Raw genomic sequence first — 17,460 nt, forward strand, 5'->3', positions numbered from 1 at the left:
GAGGTTCAGGGGTCAATTTCACAAGCCCACTCACTTCCTAATCTTCATGGATGGCTCTTGGTAGCTTAGTCTGACTTTGAGCAGGGTCTTTGTACCTATTCCAGCCTTCCTAGAAGAGTCTCCCATCCTAAACCCACACTGTATCCCCTGTGGGAATAGTAAACACACATCAAGTGAATAAAAGGACAGAGGCCTGGAAAAATCAGTGTAAGAGTTAAGAGTAATAAAAGCATGTCCTGGTCTAGCTAAAAGGTATTGATGTTTTATTTATAAAGAATGATAAATAAATAACTTTAAACATATAAGGTGCACTATTTCAAGGAATAGAAACATCTAAATTTTTCTGTGATAAAATTAAAGAGGATTTTTTTTTTGCAGTCTCATATGCAATTCTTTTTAAAATTATTATTATACTGTGTTATGGAAATGCTCATTTATCCTATAAATTAAAAATAATTTAAAAAAGAAATAATATAAGCTCTCAGAGCAAGAAGTTAATTTTTTTTAAATCTCTGTATTTCTAAGCTTCTACTTGATTATCTTGAATGTAGCAGTGCAAATTCTTTTCATTTATTTATCTTTATAAAGCCTTTTATTTTCAAAACATATGCACAGATAGTTTTCAACATTCACCCTTGCAAAATCTTGTGTTCCAATTTTTTCTCCCTCTCTTTTGATATCCCCTTCCCTAGAAAGTAAGTAATCAAATATATGTTAAATATGTGCAATTCTTTTATACGTATTTCTACAATTAGGCTGTACAAGAAAAATGAAATCAGAAAGGAAAAAAATGAGAAAGAAAACAAAATGCAAGCAAAGAACAACTACAAAAAAGTGAAAATATTATGTTGTGATCCATACTTAGTCCCCATAGTCCTTCCTCTGGGTATAGATGGCTCTCTCCATCACAAGACCATAGGAACAGGCTTGAATATATATTTTTGACAGTATTGACTAAGTCCCCTTTTGGAGGCCCTATTTATTTGAACACTTTCTGTTGTGAAAAAGGAAAAATACATATCACAGGACAGCCTTTTGCTCTTACATTTTTAGTGAAAAAGTAGATTTTCTCGCGAATTTTTGTAGTATTAGGCATGGAGGTGAAGCATTGAAACAAGTTATATATATATAGTCTAGGGTTTTAGTTTTGATGTTCAGTAATTTCAAATGGTACCCCAAATGCCTCAGACATTTGAAGATATATCCATATTATTTATTACAAAGAGTTTCAAATTAGATTCCTCAAAACTTAAAGAGTGGGTAGCCTGGGTAAAGTTAGCTGGGTCTCATCAACTGCTTATCACAGTACTTGAAATTCTTCTCATAAGATTTCATTCTATTGTGAGAAGTCATAATGCTTTTCCAGGAGTTGCATTTTTTGATGAAATGAAAATATACTCACGAGGAATACCACCTTAACCCACTGTCAGTCAGAATGATAACCAGATGAATTTGATTTAAATGTTCAAATAAAAATAATTGGATCAATAAGATGGTTATAAAACCCATGAAGTGTGAAAAAAGCAAAATTAACCTTTATTCTGGAGAAGAGAATGACTAAATTTCCCTTTAAAATTACAAAATGTAAAACTAACTATGATACAGGTGGATGGTTTCTCCATTTTCTTTCCAGTATCAAATAACACATATAGATATTTGAATAATACCTTATAATAATTGTAACCAGAAAGGCCACTGAGATGACAAATTACCTGGAAAACTGCATAGCACATTAAAAACATCTGGAAGGGAAATAAGGGAAGCCACCATAATAATTTCTAAGGATGCCAAAGATTGCTATCATGGTTGCAGTGGTTGATGACTGAAACTTGAAAGATGTGATATCCTATGGAAACCATTGTTTTCTCCAAGGGGAGCAAGCTGGCATGGTGAGAACACTGATGTAAACCTACTGAATCATTCTGGTTCTCATTATCATTTTAAAAACTGCTGTGAAATATGGAGAACACAAAGGAATTAGTTTTAGTAAATAGTGAAAGTAATATAGGTAGGAGTTGAATAATTGCTTTTCCTATGGGATAGTTGATTTAGATATGAGGCCTTTAAACAATAGGGGGAGAGCACTGAGATATTTCTAAGTTCTGCCCCTTCTGTGATTTTTCAATCACAAATTAATTTCGTTACCTCAAGCAAATGAAGAAAAGTTTTGGGCCATCATCCCTAATCTAAGCAAATAATGCTTTAAAAAAAATTTTTTTTAAATAAAAGACACCCAGAAGAAAGGTATCAGGCAAAGAAACAGTTGCATGCTAGTTGAAATTTGAATTTTAAAAAAGATCTGGACATTGTTTTAAATAACTGTCATTAGTATTGACTGCTTTGTTCTCTGATACACAAAAACTTCATTGACATGTTCTAAATCAGCCCAGCTGTGAAGTGTCAGGAAGGTAAGAGACTTGCTGAATTGCAGTGCCCCTGGTCTTTGTAAAACTTTGTCTTCTTTTGATCTTTCTCCCCATTTAGTAGTTCCTCTTGTGTCCTAACTAAAGTGCTCTAAGTTTCTGCCAAATCAGCAGATAGTTACCAAATCAATATTGTTGAGCATATAATTTGGTTTATATTAGTATTAGTACCTTTACTAATTTTGAGCTTTTGCAATCAGATTTTTGGAGCAGACTTCCCTCTTTTAAAGGAATCTAAAATGGATTAGGTAGGTGGTACAATTAATAGAATGCTGGGCTTAAAGTCTTCTTGAGTTCAAATCTGGCCTCAAATGCTAGCTGTGTGGCTCTAGGCAAGTCACTCAACTCTATTTGCCTTTGTTTCCTCATTTGTAAAAGGAAAAGGAGAAGGAAATGGCAAACTGTTCCACTATTTTTGCCAAGAAAACCCCGAATGTGGTCTAATGCATGTTGCCTTGTACTAAAACAATACATGGGCCCATGTTATAAGTCTTTCCATAAAACCATGTGTCATCTAACTTCATATGTCCTATCATTGACTAGCACCATGCTTTCTTGTACTTTGGTGCTCAATAAATGTTTAATGACTTGAGTAGAAGATGAGGTGCTAAGTAGTTATAAAATGATGTCTCTATGCAATTATGTTAATTTCTTTTATTTTACAAGAACCCCCTTTACTGTACCAGATCAACTGTTATTTGGAAATTGTTTCTATGAGGCAAGGACATGTTTATTTCTAATTAGATCTAAAGGGATGTAATGGCCTATTTTGGGTGTGTCATTGGGAATATACTTAAAAGACTAGACCCACTGTGTTAATAATGAGTATATTAACTCCAAATCAACTTAAAAAAAGCTTAACTACTGATGGTACAATTACCTACCTCTTATCCATTTGTATAAAAATAAATGATTTATGTGAAAGTTTTCCTATGATCTGAAAAAAAAAAAGCTCCTACTTTTAGAGGCTGTCACCATGCATGGTTCAGTCTCTTTGCCTCATTGAATGAGATACCTTGGCTCAGAAAGGGAAACTTGGCCCTTATTGATATAGTATACACTTTCTACTATTGCTGTTTCCTATTGACCACGTAAGTGGGTTTGTATCAAGCTGATCTTCAGGGTAGCATGTCTCTTGCTTGCCCTTTCTCACTATGATTAACTTCAGTTTTCCATCAAGCTGGTTCTTGGGCAAACTGCTACATTCACTTTCTACATGGGTAGAACTAATTATTTCTGAGCTGGTAAGCTAGCATGATAGCTACTGTATGATGTATGACTATAAGTGAGGCTGATCAAGAAAGCAGATAGGATTTTTTTCTTTAGCATATTCAAGTTTCATATTTTTAAAACTGTTGGATTCAATTACTTATATGGACCCTCAGCTTGATGCCCTGGATATTTCAAATTCAACATGTACAAAATTGAACTCATTATCTTTCCATCCTTAACTTTTCCAAATTTTCTATTTTTGTCAAAGCAGTTATCATTCTTCCAGGCTCATAATCTTGGTAGTATGCATGTCAACCAGGTACACAGTATATAGAGTTCTGGTCTTGGAGCCATCCAACATCTGAGATCAAATCTAGTCTAGATTTTACTAGCTTTATGATCCTGGGCAAGTCCCTTAAACTTTCTGTATCTCAGTTTCCTTATCTATTAATATTGTCATCTACAAAATAGAAAATCTGCCTCTCATGGTTGTAGTGAAATAAAATGATGTAATATTTGTAAAACTCTTTGCAAATACTAAATGTATCATATAATTGCTAATTATTATTGTTGTTAAAAGGGACAGCTAGGTAGCACCAGGTCTAGAATTAGGAAAACAACTTCCTGGCCTCATACTCTTAGTAGTTGTGTGATCCTGGGCAAGTCACTTAAACCTGTTTGCCTCAGTTTCTCCTCTATAAAATAGGCTTAGAGAAGAAAATGGAAAATCATTTCTATCTTTACCAAGAAAACACTAAAAGGGATTATAAAAAGTTGGACATAATTTAAATAACTCAACAACAATCATTGCTATCCTCAGTTTCTCATTCTCCTTCACTTAACATATCCAAGCAGGTGCCAAATCTTGCCATTTTCCAAGTTTCACATTTGTCCTTTCTCTCTCATTTTGTGATTAATTTTTCAACCAATCTAGTTCAGTCAATCAATCAAGAAACATTTATCAAGTACATTAATGTCATTTCTATCCTAAAATATTAGGGCTTCTTTCAGTTTTCTTTTTCTATCATGAAGAAAATCTAGTGAAAGATAATATCCCTGTGCTACTTTAACAAAAAATCTTTGGTTTCCTTGGTATAGATGAGCACATAACTATATTTCTGGATAGGTAGCTCAGTTTCAGTAGTTGTGTTTGTTAACAATTTATCATTTTGTGGCTGTTCCCCCTCCTGCCCCCCCACTGTGTATTCTTTTAGAAAAAAATCATCAATTCTTTGATGATTAAAGTTCTGGCTTTTGATAACACTCCTAGTCCACTGGAAACATTTTCCAGATAACCAGAAATAGAGACCAACAAAAGCTTTTTGGTTCCTTGTTACATCATGTAGTCCAGCTGGGTAAATTAGATTGTATCAAAAATGATGTGTTGTATGAGATTTCTCTGGCTACACCACCTTAGAATGTTCTTAGAACCTTTGTGAACAATCCAGAGGCTAGGGTTTAATATAAAATAATCTAATCAATTTGCCAGCTTATAGGAAAATATAGTTAGGCGGCCTAGTAATTGTCAAGAATGAAAAGGATTGCCAAATGAATTATATAACTTTCACTAATAGAGCAAGTTAGAGTCTTATTATCAACATTTTCCCCTGTAGAATTTGTGTAATGATATAGATATATATCAGAGGACAAAGGAATCTAAACATTAACCTGAACTGTGCTTCATCATTAAGCTCTAATTAATGACACATGATTTGATTCTTGGAGATGCTCCTTAATGGAGTTATGATTAAGCCTGAATCTGCAGAGACCATATTCTCTTTGTGGGCAAAAGGATAAGTGAGACATTTCAATGAAAATATCAGGAAGTAGAAGAATTGCTCAATGGATAGAGCACCCTGGCCTTGGAGTCAGGAGAACTTGAGTTCAAATCTATCCTCAGATACTTCTCAGGTATGTGACTCTGGGCAAGTTACTTCATCCTGTCTGCCTCAATTTTCTCAAATATAAAACAAGGTGGAAAAGAAAATGTCAAACTATTTCAGTATCTTTGCCAAGAAACCCCAACTGGAGTCAATGAGTGTTGGATAAGAATGAATCAACAACAAATCAGGAAATAAAAAGTCAAGATTATTTCGGCAATTATTTATAGGAAGAGATCAAATCTTTGCTGGAGATTTTTCTCTAACTCTGTATTAGCTAAAGACGTATCTCCATGGAGCCAAACTATTAGAGCAGGAAGAGATTCCTAGAAGTCATTAAGTCCCCAAATCTCATTTTACTGATGAGGGAAATGGGCTTAGAGAAATAAAGTGACTGTCCAAAATCACAGAACAAATTGGTGGCAAAGTCGTCTAGAGTGCTCCTTTTCCCATACTACATAACTCATCTCATAGGTGAAACTCACAGGTGAATTATAAAAACATTTGCTCATTTAATAAGAAAACTTTCCATAGAAGATTAATCCAACTAATAGTGATTTCAACTTAATAATAAAGGCCTTTAGCATTAGTTTTCAGAGTATTAAGAAACATGATCTATGAATCTTTACATCTAGGTTTCTTATTGGTTTAACCTGAAACTATAACTTGTGTTTAATTAATCAAAGACAAAAGAAATGAAAAAAAAAAAAAGCTCAGATGAAGGGATTTAATCATGAGAAAGCAGGCTAAGCTGAATTCCAGGAAATTGAATTTTAGAATATACTTTGGTTTTTAGAAACTATGGGCACTCAAATATTAGCAAATGATTTCTTATGAGCTATTTAAAAAATAATTTAGTTGTTTTCATATGGAAACTTTTAACTAAGGTCATTAATATCTAAATAAAATGACTTCATTAATGTAACATTACAAATAACTAATTCATTTCCTCAATGAGAAAAATGTGTGATCATACAGTTTTCTGAAAGATATAGAGTGACAGAAATTTGCAAAATTTCACCTAGACTTGCTTGATAATTTTCTACAAAATTCTCTTGGACAATAAGTCTTAAAAAAAGTACTATGAGGGGCATTTTTAAATAATTTACATTTGAAACATTACGAATTTTTTAAATCAGAGGCCCTTTACTCTTTCTTTCTTTTCTTTTCTTTTTTTTTTTTTTTCCGGTTGGTCATGAATTCCTCTGACAGTCTACTGAAACTTATGGACACCTTCACAGAATAATGCTTTTAAATGCATAAAATAAAATATATGGGTTTATAAAGGAAATTAATTATATGGGAATATAGTACATATATGTATAGTACTATATGTACTAAATATATATATATATATATATATATATATGTATATATATATATATATATATGTATGTATTTAACCCAATTGCCTAGAGTCACACAGCTAGTAAGTGTTAAGTGTCTGAAGCCAGATTTGAGATCAGGTCCTCCTGACATCAAGGCTGGTGCTACTAAAATATTTTTAAAAGAGAAATCCATGGACCCCAGTTAACAACTCTATCTATGACCTAAAGAAAATGCTTACTGTTTTCTACTGATGTAATTGTTAATCAATGTAACATAACATCATTTATATAATTTTGGAAGATTTGGCAATGAGAAGTTTTTCTGCTTCTGCATTAACATCCTCTGGTGGGTGACTGTGTAAAAATGATTATTTTTTTTCCCCTAAGGGCAGAAGCTTTTAAGTTGGGGTCTGATGACCCTGTAGTCAGAGATTTCAGGGGGGTCTATAAATTTGGATGGGAAAAAATATCATCTTTTCATCTCACATTTCACTTTAATTGGTTTCCCTTGTAATTCTTTGTATTTCATTTTAGTATTTATTTAAAAGCATTTTTTCTGAGAAGGGGTCCACAGGCTTCACCAGACTGCCAGAAGGGTCTATTATACAAAAGAGGTTAAGAACCCCTGTATTAGAATGTCTGGAGCTTGTGATCCATTCAGTCTAGAGCCAAATGTTTCCACTGCTTTCCAGGAAACAGTTCAGCCAAAGATGCCAGGCCAATTCTCATAGCAAAGAGAGCTGTTCTAAAGTGGAAATCTTCTCACTTCAAGGAGTTTGTGCTTCAAGTAAGTTATGGAACTTACATGAAATAACTGGAGAAAAGGTGATGTTTTCATTTTCCCACCTTTCCTGTCTAACCTGATCCAACAGCTTTTCAATAGTTAAATACTTTTTCATTTGACCTGACTTGCTGATGAGGACATAATTGTTAGCGTGCCTGTGTCTGAACACACATCTGCCCAAATAGACATCTGCCCAGCAGTTGCCTGGTGTACAATGTCATCTTTGAGAAGGTTACCAGTGCATCTTCTCCAACTTACATTGTACAGTACCCAGGTCAATATCCATTTAGTGACAAGGGATTTGATTATTCTTTTATCTTGCCAAGGTGATAAATAAAATGATCAATATTTTATCCAGTAAAATAACCATCAGTTTGAAGACAACTGTTTAGGGAATTGGAGTGAACAATAATATAAAGAATCTTTGAATAATTTAAAAAATTTAGGCTAAATCAAAAAGACCAGATCAGAAGACCTCAACAGCTTATTAGTGAGACTTTTGGTTCTCTCATTTTTCTGATGCCATGCATTTGAAATGAAGTGAAATTAAAGAGAATATGACCTCTCTTTCCTACTTATTTAGATTTGTTATTAAACTGATTTGAAATTCTAATTCTATGGTTCCAAGAAAACATGAATTCTTTCCAAAAACTCTGATATATGTATATGTTTATGTATATGTATATATATATATGTGTATGTATGTGTGCATATATTTATATATCAATGTGACCCTAGGCAAATCCCTAAATCCCCAGAGGTTCTCAGACCCTCTCTAAGATATAAATCATTAACCAGGAGCAAAGTGTTCTGCATGCTCTTGACATCACTGGTTTGATCCAGAAAATAAAAGAAAGCTTCTTGGCCAGCTTGATGGATACAGTATATTAAGGTGAGCTAAAAGCCAAATTCTGTTGCTGTAATGTTAATGATGTTAGGTTATACATTTAAATTTTTAAAAGTTCAAGCGCTGAGCCAGTAGATTTTATTCTCCTTGGCATTTTGTAAAACCATGGAGAAATGCTGTGTGTGAGTTGAAATTGCTGGAATATCGAGCCATTAAGCTGGCAGTCAGAGCTCCAGCTGAGTCAACTTTGCGTCTTGCAGAGTTGCAACAAAAGGGACACTCTCTATTCCCTAATGGATTTACTGGATCTTTGGTGATGGTGGGGGTGGGGAGGACAGGGCTGCTGTTGAACAAATCAACTTCCTGCATAGAGTGATGATGTCCTTGTGCAGGAAAGAAGAAAAAAGAACAACTATTTACTAGGGATCTCTTAGTGCCTGACAGGATTATTAGATCCAGATTTTCATACCTGTTGGCATGACTACAAGAGCTCATTATTAATCTGGATGTTTCAGATTAACCTGGAATATTTTGCGGGTGTTTTGGGAGAATTTCCCAGAATTTGTAAGGAGGTTCAAAATAGTGTATTTGATGTCAACAGGTTTGTAATTCAATAAGAGGCATAGAGAAGGGAGGAGAGAGGGGGATGAAATATGAGGATAGAAAGAATAAGATCCACATAACTTGTTTTAAAAGTTATTGGAAGTATATCTCCTGAAGGAGATACAGGGAAGTAAATAAGGCTTATTTATCATGAACGGGGAGATTCCACATCTGCTCTTTCTTGCTTTTGCCATATGTTTGTATTTATTTATATATACATCTTGAAACATTTATTTTAAAAGGTAAAATGGTATAAAAGGACTTGGAATTGTCTTAATATTGATACCTACTGGATGTGTGACCTTGTACATAGTACTTAATCGCTCAGTGCTCTAGGCAAAGTTCTAAGACTACTGATTAAAAAGAAAGTGACAGCCTTCATTAGTTGAGGAAATATACTCAATAAGAAGTTCCTTATGTCAGTGGAATTACTGGACCATACCTATACATGCATACTCACATACATACATATAAATATAAAAAAAACCATATAAAGCAGATTCTAACTCCCCTGTAATTATTAATCTATCAATCCATACATATATCAATCTATAGAATAAGCTATTTTATATGCATATATATCTATACACATGCCTCTATCTATAGAATACCAAGTACACACATGTTAAATGTTTTATACATTTACATATATGTACACACATATGTTGTTGCTGGGTTTTGTTCAGTTGTTTGATTGTTCCTGATTCTTTGTGATACCATGTACTACAGAATGCCAGGTCCTTCTATATTCTCTCTCTCAAAAATCTATACAAATTCATGTTTGTTGTTTCTATTTTACTATCTATCTTGTCCTCTGTGATTCCCTTTTTCCTTTTGCCTTCAATCTTTCCCAACATCAGGATATTTTCCAATGAGTCATGTCTTCTCATTATGCTTCAGCTTTGAGCTGAATATTTGAGCTTCAGCATGAGTATTTTACCTTCCAGTGAATATCCTGAATTAACTTCACTAAGTTATTGACTGACTTGAACTCCATACTGTCCAAGGGATTCTCAAAAGTCTTCTCCAGAACCACAATTTGAAAGTGTTCTGTAGGGCCCAGCTTTTCTTACAATCCAACTTTCACAACCCTACATGACTACTGGAGAAACTATACACACATACCCATATATTTGTGTGTCTATACACATATACATGTACACACATATGTATGTGGAGAAAGAGACATATACACACATATCACAGTGTGTACAGTGTTAGGCCTGGAGTAAGACTTATTTTCCTGAACTCAAATTTGGTTTCAGACATTTACTAGTGTGATTCTAGACAAGTCACTCAACTCCGTTTGCTTCAGTTTCCTCATCTATAAAATGAACTGAAGAAGGAAATTGCAAACCATTTGTCAAGAAACCCTACAATGACATCATAAACCATGTACAGGACTGAAAAACAACTCAATGACAAGAACAAAATAAAAATGAGATACACAGAATTATCATTCTTCCTAGGAAGAATGATAATTCTGTGTATCTCATTTTTATTCTTATTCTTAGAATTCTTAGAAAAGAATTACACCAGTGTGGCAAAAGACAGAAGAGGAAAGGGGCCTAAGGGTCCACTGTAGCTTCACTCACTCAAAAGTCCTTTCTTGAGATGGTGAAAAAATGCATAGGTTCTAGAATCTGCAAATCTCATCTCTGAAGTCCCTGAACAGCAAGTTGTATAATCTCTCTGGGCCCCAGCTTCCTTATATAAAAGGGCTTGAATGCAGTGATGAGCCATGATTCCAGAGGACAGAGATAACTCCCCCCAAAAAAGTGATGGACTAAATATTTCAGAATGAGATGTGTTTTTTGACATGGCCAACATGGGCATTTGTTTTTGCATGACTATACATATTTGTAGTACTTATTTTGTTTCTTTTTTCCCAGTGGGTGGGTTAAAAAGAAAGTAAATACTTGGTAATTGCAAAATAAAATAATTAAAAAAGTAAAATGAAGTATTTAAAGTCTCTTCTAGATCTAGGATCCTTGCTTCTTCTTTCCTTTCCCTTCCTTAACTCCCAATCTACTTATTCATTGAGAAGAGGGGCTGATATAGGAAACTCCTCCCATCAAATATGCCACTTAACCCTGGTTAAGTGCTGGTGGGGAGGCACAGAGCATATCTAAAGACAGTGATTGACTTTGTCCACCTCCATCCCCCCACATGAGGGTCTGCTGAGCTGCTTGCAAGGCTGTGCTTAACAGAAGTCAGATAAGCTTGAAAAATAGATTTGAGAAGTGGGAAAGAGATGGTGCAATGGTTCTTATCTTCACCATTTGGCTCTGTGGATGGCTTGTGGTCATGCATTATTAAATCCCCTCCCCTCCTTTTGATCTGCTCTCTGCACCACAGGATTCCTACTCTGCAGTTATTACATAAGGTTCAGGGTAGTGTTGCAAAGACTGAATACAAATCCAATACCTCTTATAGCTGCACATGCCTAGTTGAAAGTTTACAATTTCCCAGGTCCATAGACATTCAGAAGACTCGAGGAATTTGATGTGGGGGATCCTGACCCTGTTCAGACATAATCTGAGTGCTACTAGAGTCTAACATATCTCTTCCTCAAACATCCCTCAGCCAGATGCAAAGAAAGTCTGGTTGATATTCACAAGCCACTGTCCATTGAAAGGACTTATGATAATGTGTTGGATCTAGTAAGTATTAAGCAAAGGCCTATTAATTGACAACTGGAACTTGGAAGAGCTCATGAGTCACAATCCTATATCGCAATCCTATATTGCTTAGAGATGAACTCTGTGATACCTTTGACCTTTGTTACTTTTAGAATCTAATTTCAGACCAGATTTAATATTCTTTACCTAAAATGGTGAAAGTAGACCAAGGTTGCAATTCTAAAATAGGAAAAAGTTTTTCAATTTGTTTGACTGGATTTTTTGGTGCCAGAATTTTAGCTATTTATTTGCTGCCAAACATAGAAATATCTTTGTGGTCAGATTCTAGAACTCTTTTGGGCACTCATCTAAGTGGGTAGAATACCAGGTCTGAATCCTGAAGAGCTGAGTTTGGATCTAGCCTGGGGCACTAGCTAATGAACCCTAAGCAAATCATTTAGTCTTATTTGTCTCAATTTCCTCATCTGTAAAATGAATTGTAGAAGGAAATGGAAGACCATTATAGTATCTTTGCCAAGAAAATTCCAAATGGGATCACAAAATATTTGACAAGAGTGAATAACAACAATAATTTTATCATTTGAGGACTTTCAAAAAAATACAACTAAAATTAGGTGATTTTTGGTGGTAGAGAGAACTTATCAGAATAGCTAACTTTATTTTTTTTTATAAGAATTCAATGAACAAAGCTATAGTTCATTAGTAACATTGTTTTAAAATATATGTTTTCTTGTTAATTATCCTGTGTGTTTCTTTTTCTTCTGATAAAACCCAGGTACCAACTTATCAAGACTTCAAAGCCAAGTGTGATTCCACTCCATGCATGGGAAAGAATTCTTATGGTTCTCTGTTGCACATCTGGGGTCTCTAGTTTAAAAAGTGAATGTAGATTGTTTCTCTGATGTTTGCTTGATAACTTAAGAGGAATAACAAGTAATTTTTTAATTTGTAGATTTGAATTGAGCCAGAGTAAAATGGGTAACTCTAGAAGAAATTTTTTTTTTCATTATGGTTTTGTTTTAAAGAAAGGCATGTAAAGGAATAAGTTTACAAAACCTTCCACAAAATTCTATTTACTGAAAGAGTAACAACAATGTTAACTGAAGTTATTTATTATAAGAACCACTACCAGCATTAGGGGTGAGGTTTGGGGTGGGGTAGTAGAAGGTACAAATAACAATAAAATCATAGACCTTTGAATGATACCAGTGGTAAATGGAAGCAATTTATTTTCTCAGGTATGAAACTAATTTTTAAAAAGTCAATCCCTTCCCCAAGGTGTAAAACCTCAAATTTCATCTAGAATTTTTTTCTTTTCTTTATCTATGCATAGGAAAACTAAATTCAAGAGAAAGTCTTAGGACTTGGAGAGGAAGTTATCTTCTTTGGTTTTCTGATACTGACTCTGCCTTCTAGAACTATTTCCCAATTTTCTTTCTCAGGGTTAGTTTTCTTTTAATTATCTCCTAAGTATCCCTTTGGTTTTCCAAACGTGAGTCAGATTAAACGTGCAGTAAAATAACTGGAAGTTACTTAAAACTGTGAAGAACCATTAGGCAATTCCTGTTGGCTGTGATATAGGAATGTATTGCACAGAATTAGGAAATGTTCATATTGTTGGATGCCAAGGGAAACTAGGATCTATTTAGGACCTCCATGTTTTATTGGCATAGAGAATGAGATTCAAAGGTGAAGATGCTTGCCTAAGGGCATATAGTGAACAGTCAGAATTGGAACCTCTATCTTTGACCTTAAATCTGGTGTTCTTTCTATGAAATCACTCTACTATGGCACAATTTACATTTTACCACTGAGAACAATTGGCTTATCAAGTACCAAAGTAATAATAAAAATGAATAATAAATTTAAGTTGATAAGGATTTGAGGATTTGAGATCCAGAGAATTTAATTGACTCACCACCATCATACAAGCAGAATGTAGTAGAGTGGGGATTTGAACCCATGTCCTTTGAGTTCAAACCGAGGGATCTTTTTTTTTGGGGGGGATAGGAGGGAGTAAAAAGCACTTTATTGTCAATTTGGTAATTATTAAACATAGTTCCCCAATACCTCATAACATTTACATCGCCTTTATCGTTACAGAACTATTGATTCAATTTTGTATTCATAGCTCTCTACAAGGTTTCTTTATACAATCAGTAAGTCAGTCAGTCAATAAGCATTTACTAAGTCTATGTGCTAGAGGCAGTTTTTGAGTAATTTGGTGGGATTTTACACATTCTTACTACTGGGGGATTTGGGATTCAGATTTCTTTGAAGGAATTATTTTACTTAGGCCATATAGCTCAAATTTATAAGGGAATATATGATACTGGGTAGGTAGTTCAGTTCAATTTAAGAAAACAGATGTTTATAAATGCCTACTGACCACAAAGCAAAAAGGAAATACAGTTCTGTTTTGCTGATGACCCGGTGCCTTGATGTGCTTTACTTTAATTTATCTTTTATTATTAAGCTTTAAAAACAAAAACATAGTATAGAGAATCTGTTAGTCTAGTTTCCAAGAAGTGCTGAGTAATATGTAAATCTGTTTTGAAACCTATGACATGGGGAAGCAATTCACTATTAGTCATTTGGAAAATAGTTGGAAGGGAACTGAATACTTGTGTAGAGTTTTTCTTTTGGGGTACAGAGCCATAATTCTGAGATCCACTCCCACAAGACAACTGGCCCCCACTCATTCACAGAATCAGAATCACAGAATTGAAAGGGATTGGGTCCTCTTGTTTAGACCATCCCTAAGAAGCATTGTCTCAGAGTTTGAGGGACTCTTCACAGTCAGTGTGCCTTCTAAGACATTGTATAACCAAAGGAAAATGAAGAAACATGTCACATAACACTAAACTGTTGGAATGCTGAACTACTATCTAGTGAAAAATCCTTTTGTTTAAATCTTAGTAGCAGATTGTATCATATAGAATTTAAGAAAGTAAAGTATAATTCATAGGAATAGGTACAGTTCTTATTGTGTAATCTGAATCTGTACCCACCAAGAACAATTTAATCCTGTAATGTTTTTGCTTTTCATCTTAATCTCTCATGCTTTGGTTTTTGATAGTACTTTAATTACTTGTGGAATTTAAACAAAACAGCAGACAGTGTGAAAGAAATAGTACCTAATCAGGATTGCTATTGCAGTTAAACTTTGGTTTACCTATCTGCTGGGATGGATTCATCCCTTTGAACAAAAGGTAAGAGACACAACTTCCTATCATAAACCTCTTGGCACACTTGGTTTATAATCACCCAACTCAGTGTTAGACAAACAGCTTTAACTTCTCTGCATTTATTAAAGGAAAAAGCTGAGTCAGCAGTTGGGGAAGTAATATTTTCTATTACATAATTTTTCTCTCAAGGTTCAGGAAAAAAAATTCTTGGAAACTTATAGGATAGAAGTTCTTGAATGAGATATGTCCACAATTGTTAGTCAGTGTCAAATTGAGAGTGATTTTTAATTTATTTTTTCATGGTCATAATACATATAGCTCCCAGGTTAGAGAGGACACTTTCAGCTACATTTACTCTACCATTTGACCTTCAAAATATCGGTTCTTTTGCAGGGAGCACAATTTTCCAAAACTATACTTGTGACCTTGAAGATAAAACTTAGCATTTTATGCCTACTCAAAAACTCAGAGTATAGATTGCAATTCAGTTCCTCAAAAACTGAATCAACCACACACCCAGAATAAACACTATCACACCTTTTAAAAGGACAAACTCAGTTTTCCTTTTTTTTTTTTTTTACTTCATCAGCCTGGAGATGGAAGGCAAGAAACCCCAGCTCTTTTGGTTCTGCCTGTTCCGATTGCATAAGTCTCCACTTTCCTCAGGCAGGATGACCCTCATCTGAAGCTGGGACTGAGAAAATAGCTGCATTGTACTGCAGCCTCCTATCCTACCACAGTTATAAGCTTGAAGATGGAAAGGAATTCATCGGGATCATGCAGGGGCAATAGGATGGCATATGTGAATCCAAGCTTTAAAAAGGGGCCCATTTATTCTGGGGTAAGCTACTTCTTCTGTACCTAAACTTATTTGCTTTTTATTTTTGTTTACATTTTTGCTTTTGAAGTAGCCAATCAGCCAGCACTACATGCAATTCTTAAGCTCTCCTGAGCTAAATTCTTTCAACATATCTATTCTACAATAAAATGCACTGAAGTAAACTCCATGCACTTTTCTCTAGTTAGAAAATGAGTTACACTTAGAAGTCTGGCAGTATAGCACCAACTTATTGTAGTTTGGATACAATTAGGCTGCATAATTTTGATTATTCAATTTTTCTTATCAGAACTAAAGCAACCAAATGGGGAAGGACTGAGGTATGGGGAGGTCAGTATTTGGTCACATATATACTAGTGGGGGAAGGGTAAAGGATAGAGGAGTCAATGCAGCAGAAATGAAAATCAAACCACACTAAGCCAGCATCTCAACTCCTTCTAAGTGACTCAAAATGATGTGTCTCTTACCTTGGATGTGGATAATTCTGTCATGCTCCAGAGTGTAGTTGTCAGTAAGATGATCAGCCCAGGAGAGAGAAATCAGCACCAGAAAAAGTAGACTCTTCATCTTGACAGCCACGAGATTCTTCTTCACTGTGAGGGCATCAAATACAAACAGGCTGGTGAAATTGGGAAACCTTTATAGGGTTGCACTGCACAACTTATCATCCTATAATGGCTCTATAAAAATAGTTAACCCAATCTGCTCAGAAAGTTACAGGAGCTGTCCTGGGAGAGCTGAAGACTGCAGCTTTCACAACTTCAAACCCCCCCCCCCCCCCCTCCCAGTGGGTGAAGCCAGAGAACAAATGGTGTTTAACTCTATCTTTGCAGAAGTATACATCTGGGAATGCAGAATGCTGTCTTTCCACACAGAGAGTCGCAGGGAGTTAAACAAACAGGATGGATCTGTGATGAGAGAGAGATGTTTTAAATCCTGCATTGTTATGTCTTTGGGGTTTTATTTAATTGCTTTAGATCTGTTACATATGGAATTGCAAAAACAACTTTGTCAATCCATACTTGCTCATTTAGCACCTAGTCTGATGGAGAAATAAATAAAAATTCAGGGCAAGTGAATAATATTTGTATGACATTTCCCATGTACCTTGACACTGATTAAGCTGACTCCCTAAACAGGATGTTAAGTTAGCTAGGGCTAAGTAGGAAAGAGGACAAAAGGTTTCTGCCTGAGGACAAGCAACCCTTTTTTTTAAATCACAAATTTACTTACCATCTTAAAAACTGAGTCTATGGTGAACGGTTGAAAAATCATGCACAAATTATGCTGGAGTTGTGCATGCTGCCACTGCAGCTGCACTGATTGATTTTTCATTCATTTCTACCTAAAATGCTGACGCACCAACTTGGTGCGTGTGCCAGGTAGGGTCTCCGCAGTGAGCAGAGCTGAGGCTGCAGGGAAAATATCTGCCAGGCTGGCAGGAGCAATTAGGCAAATGAGGACCTGGAATAGATCAAGAAGTGCAACACCTGAGGTGGGACAGAAGGGGCAGACTTTTTATGGTTGTTCTCTTCTTATGATACTTATAGTCATATTGAAAAGGGATTTCTACCCCTCCTCCATCCATTTGGAGGCAAAGGATTGTACCAAGAAACTCTGAGAATTAACAAAATGTTGAGATTTGCCTTCTGCACCCTCCACCCCCCCATTTTTTTTTTTTTTTTTTTAGCATGGTGAAATCCAGTTCACTTCTG

The 17,460-nt window shown here is 35.1% G+C and overlaps 1 protein-coding gene across 2 annotated transcripts in view; it reads right to left on the minus strand.

Moving 5' to 3' along the window:
* Nucleotides 1-17,460, minus strand: part of HAPLN1 (hyaluronan and proteoglycan link protein 1) — a 98,340-nt gene that overhangs the window by 21,549 nt on the left and 59,331 nt on the right. For both annotated transcript variants that reach the window (XM_003759868.3, XM_031967228.1), the window contains exon 2: nt 16,213-16,338. In XM_003759868.3, coding sequence (XP_003759916.1) covers nt 16,213-16,312 — 100 coding nt within the window. In that variant the 5' untranslated portion in view covers nt 16,313-16,338. The remainder of the gene's footprint in view (nt 1-16,212; nt 16,339-17,460) is intronic.

The sequence above is a fragment of the Sarcophilus harrisii genome, chromosome 1, assembly GCF_902635505.1.
Source record: "Sarcophilus harrisii chromosome 1, mSarHar1.11, whole genome shotgun sequence".
Classification (NCBI taxonomy): Eukaryota; Metazoa; Chordata; class Mammalia; order Dasyuromorphia; family Dasyuridae; genus Sarcophilus; species Sarcophilus harrisii.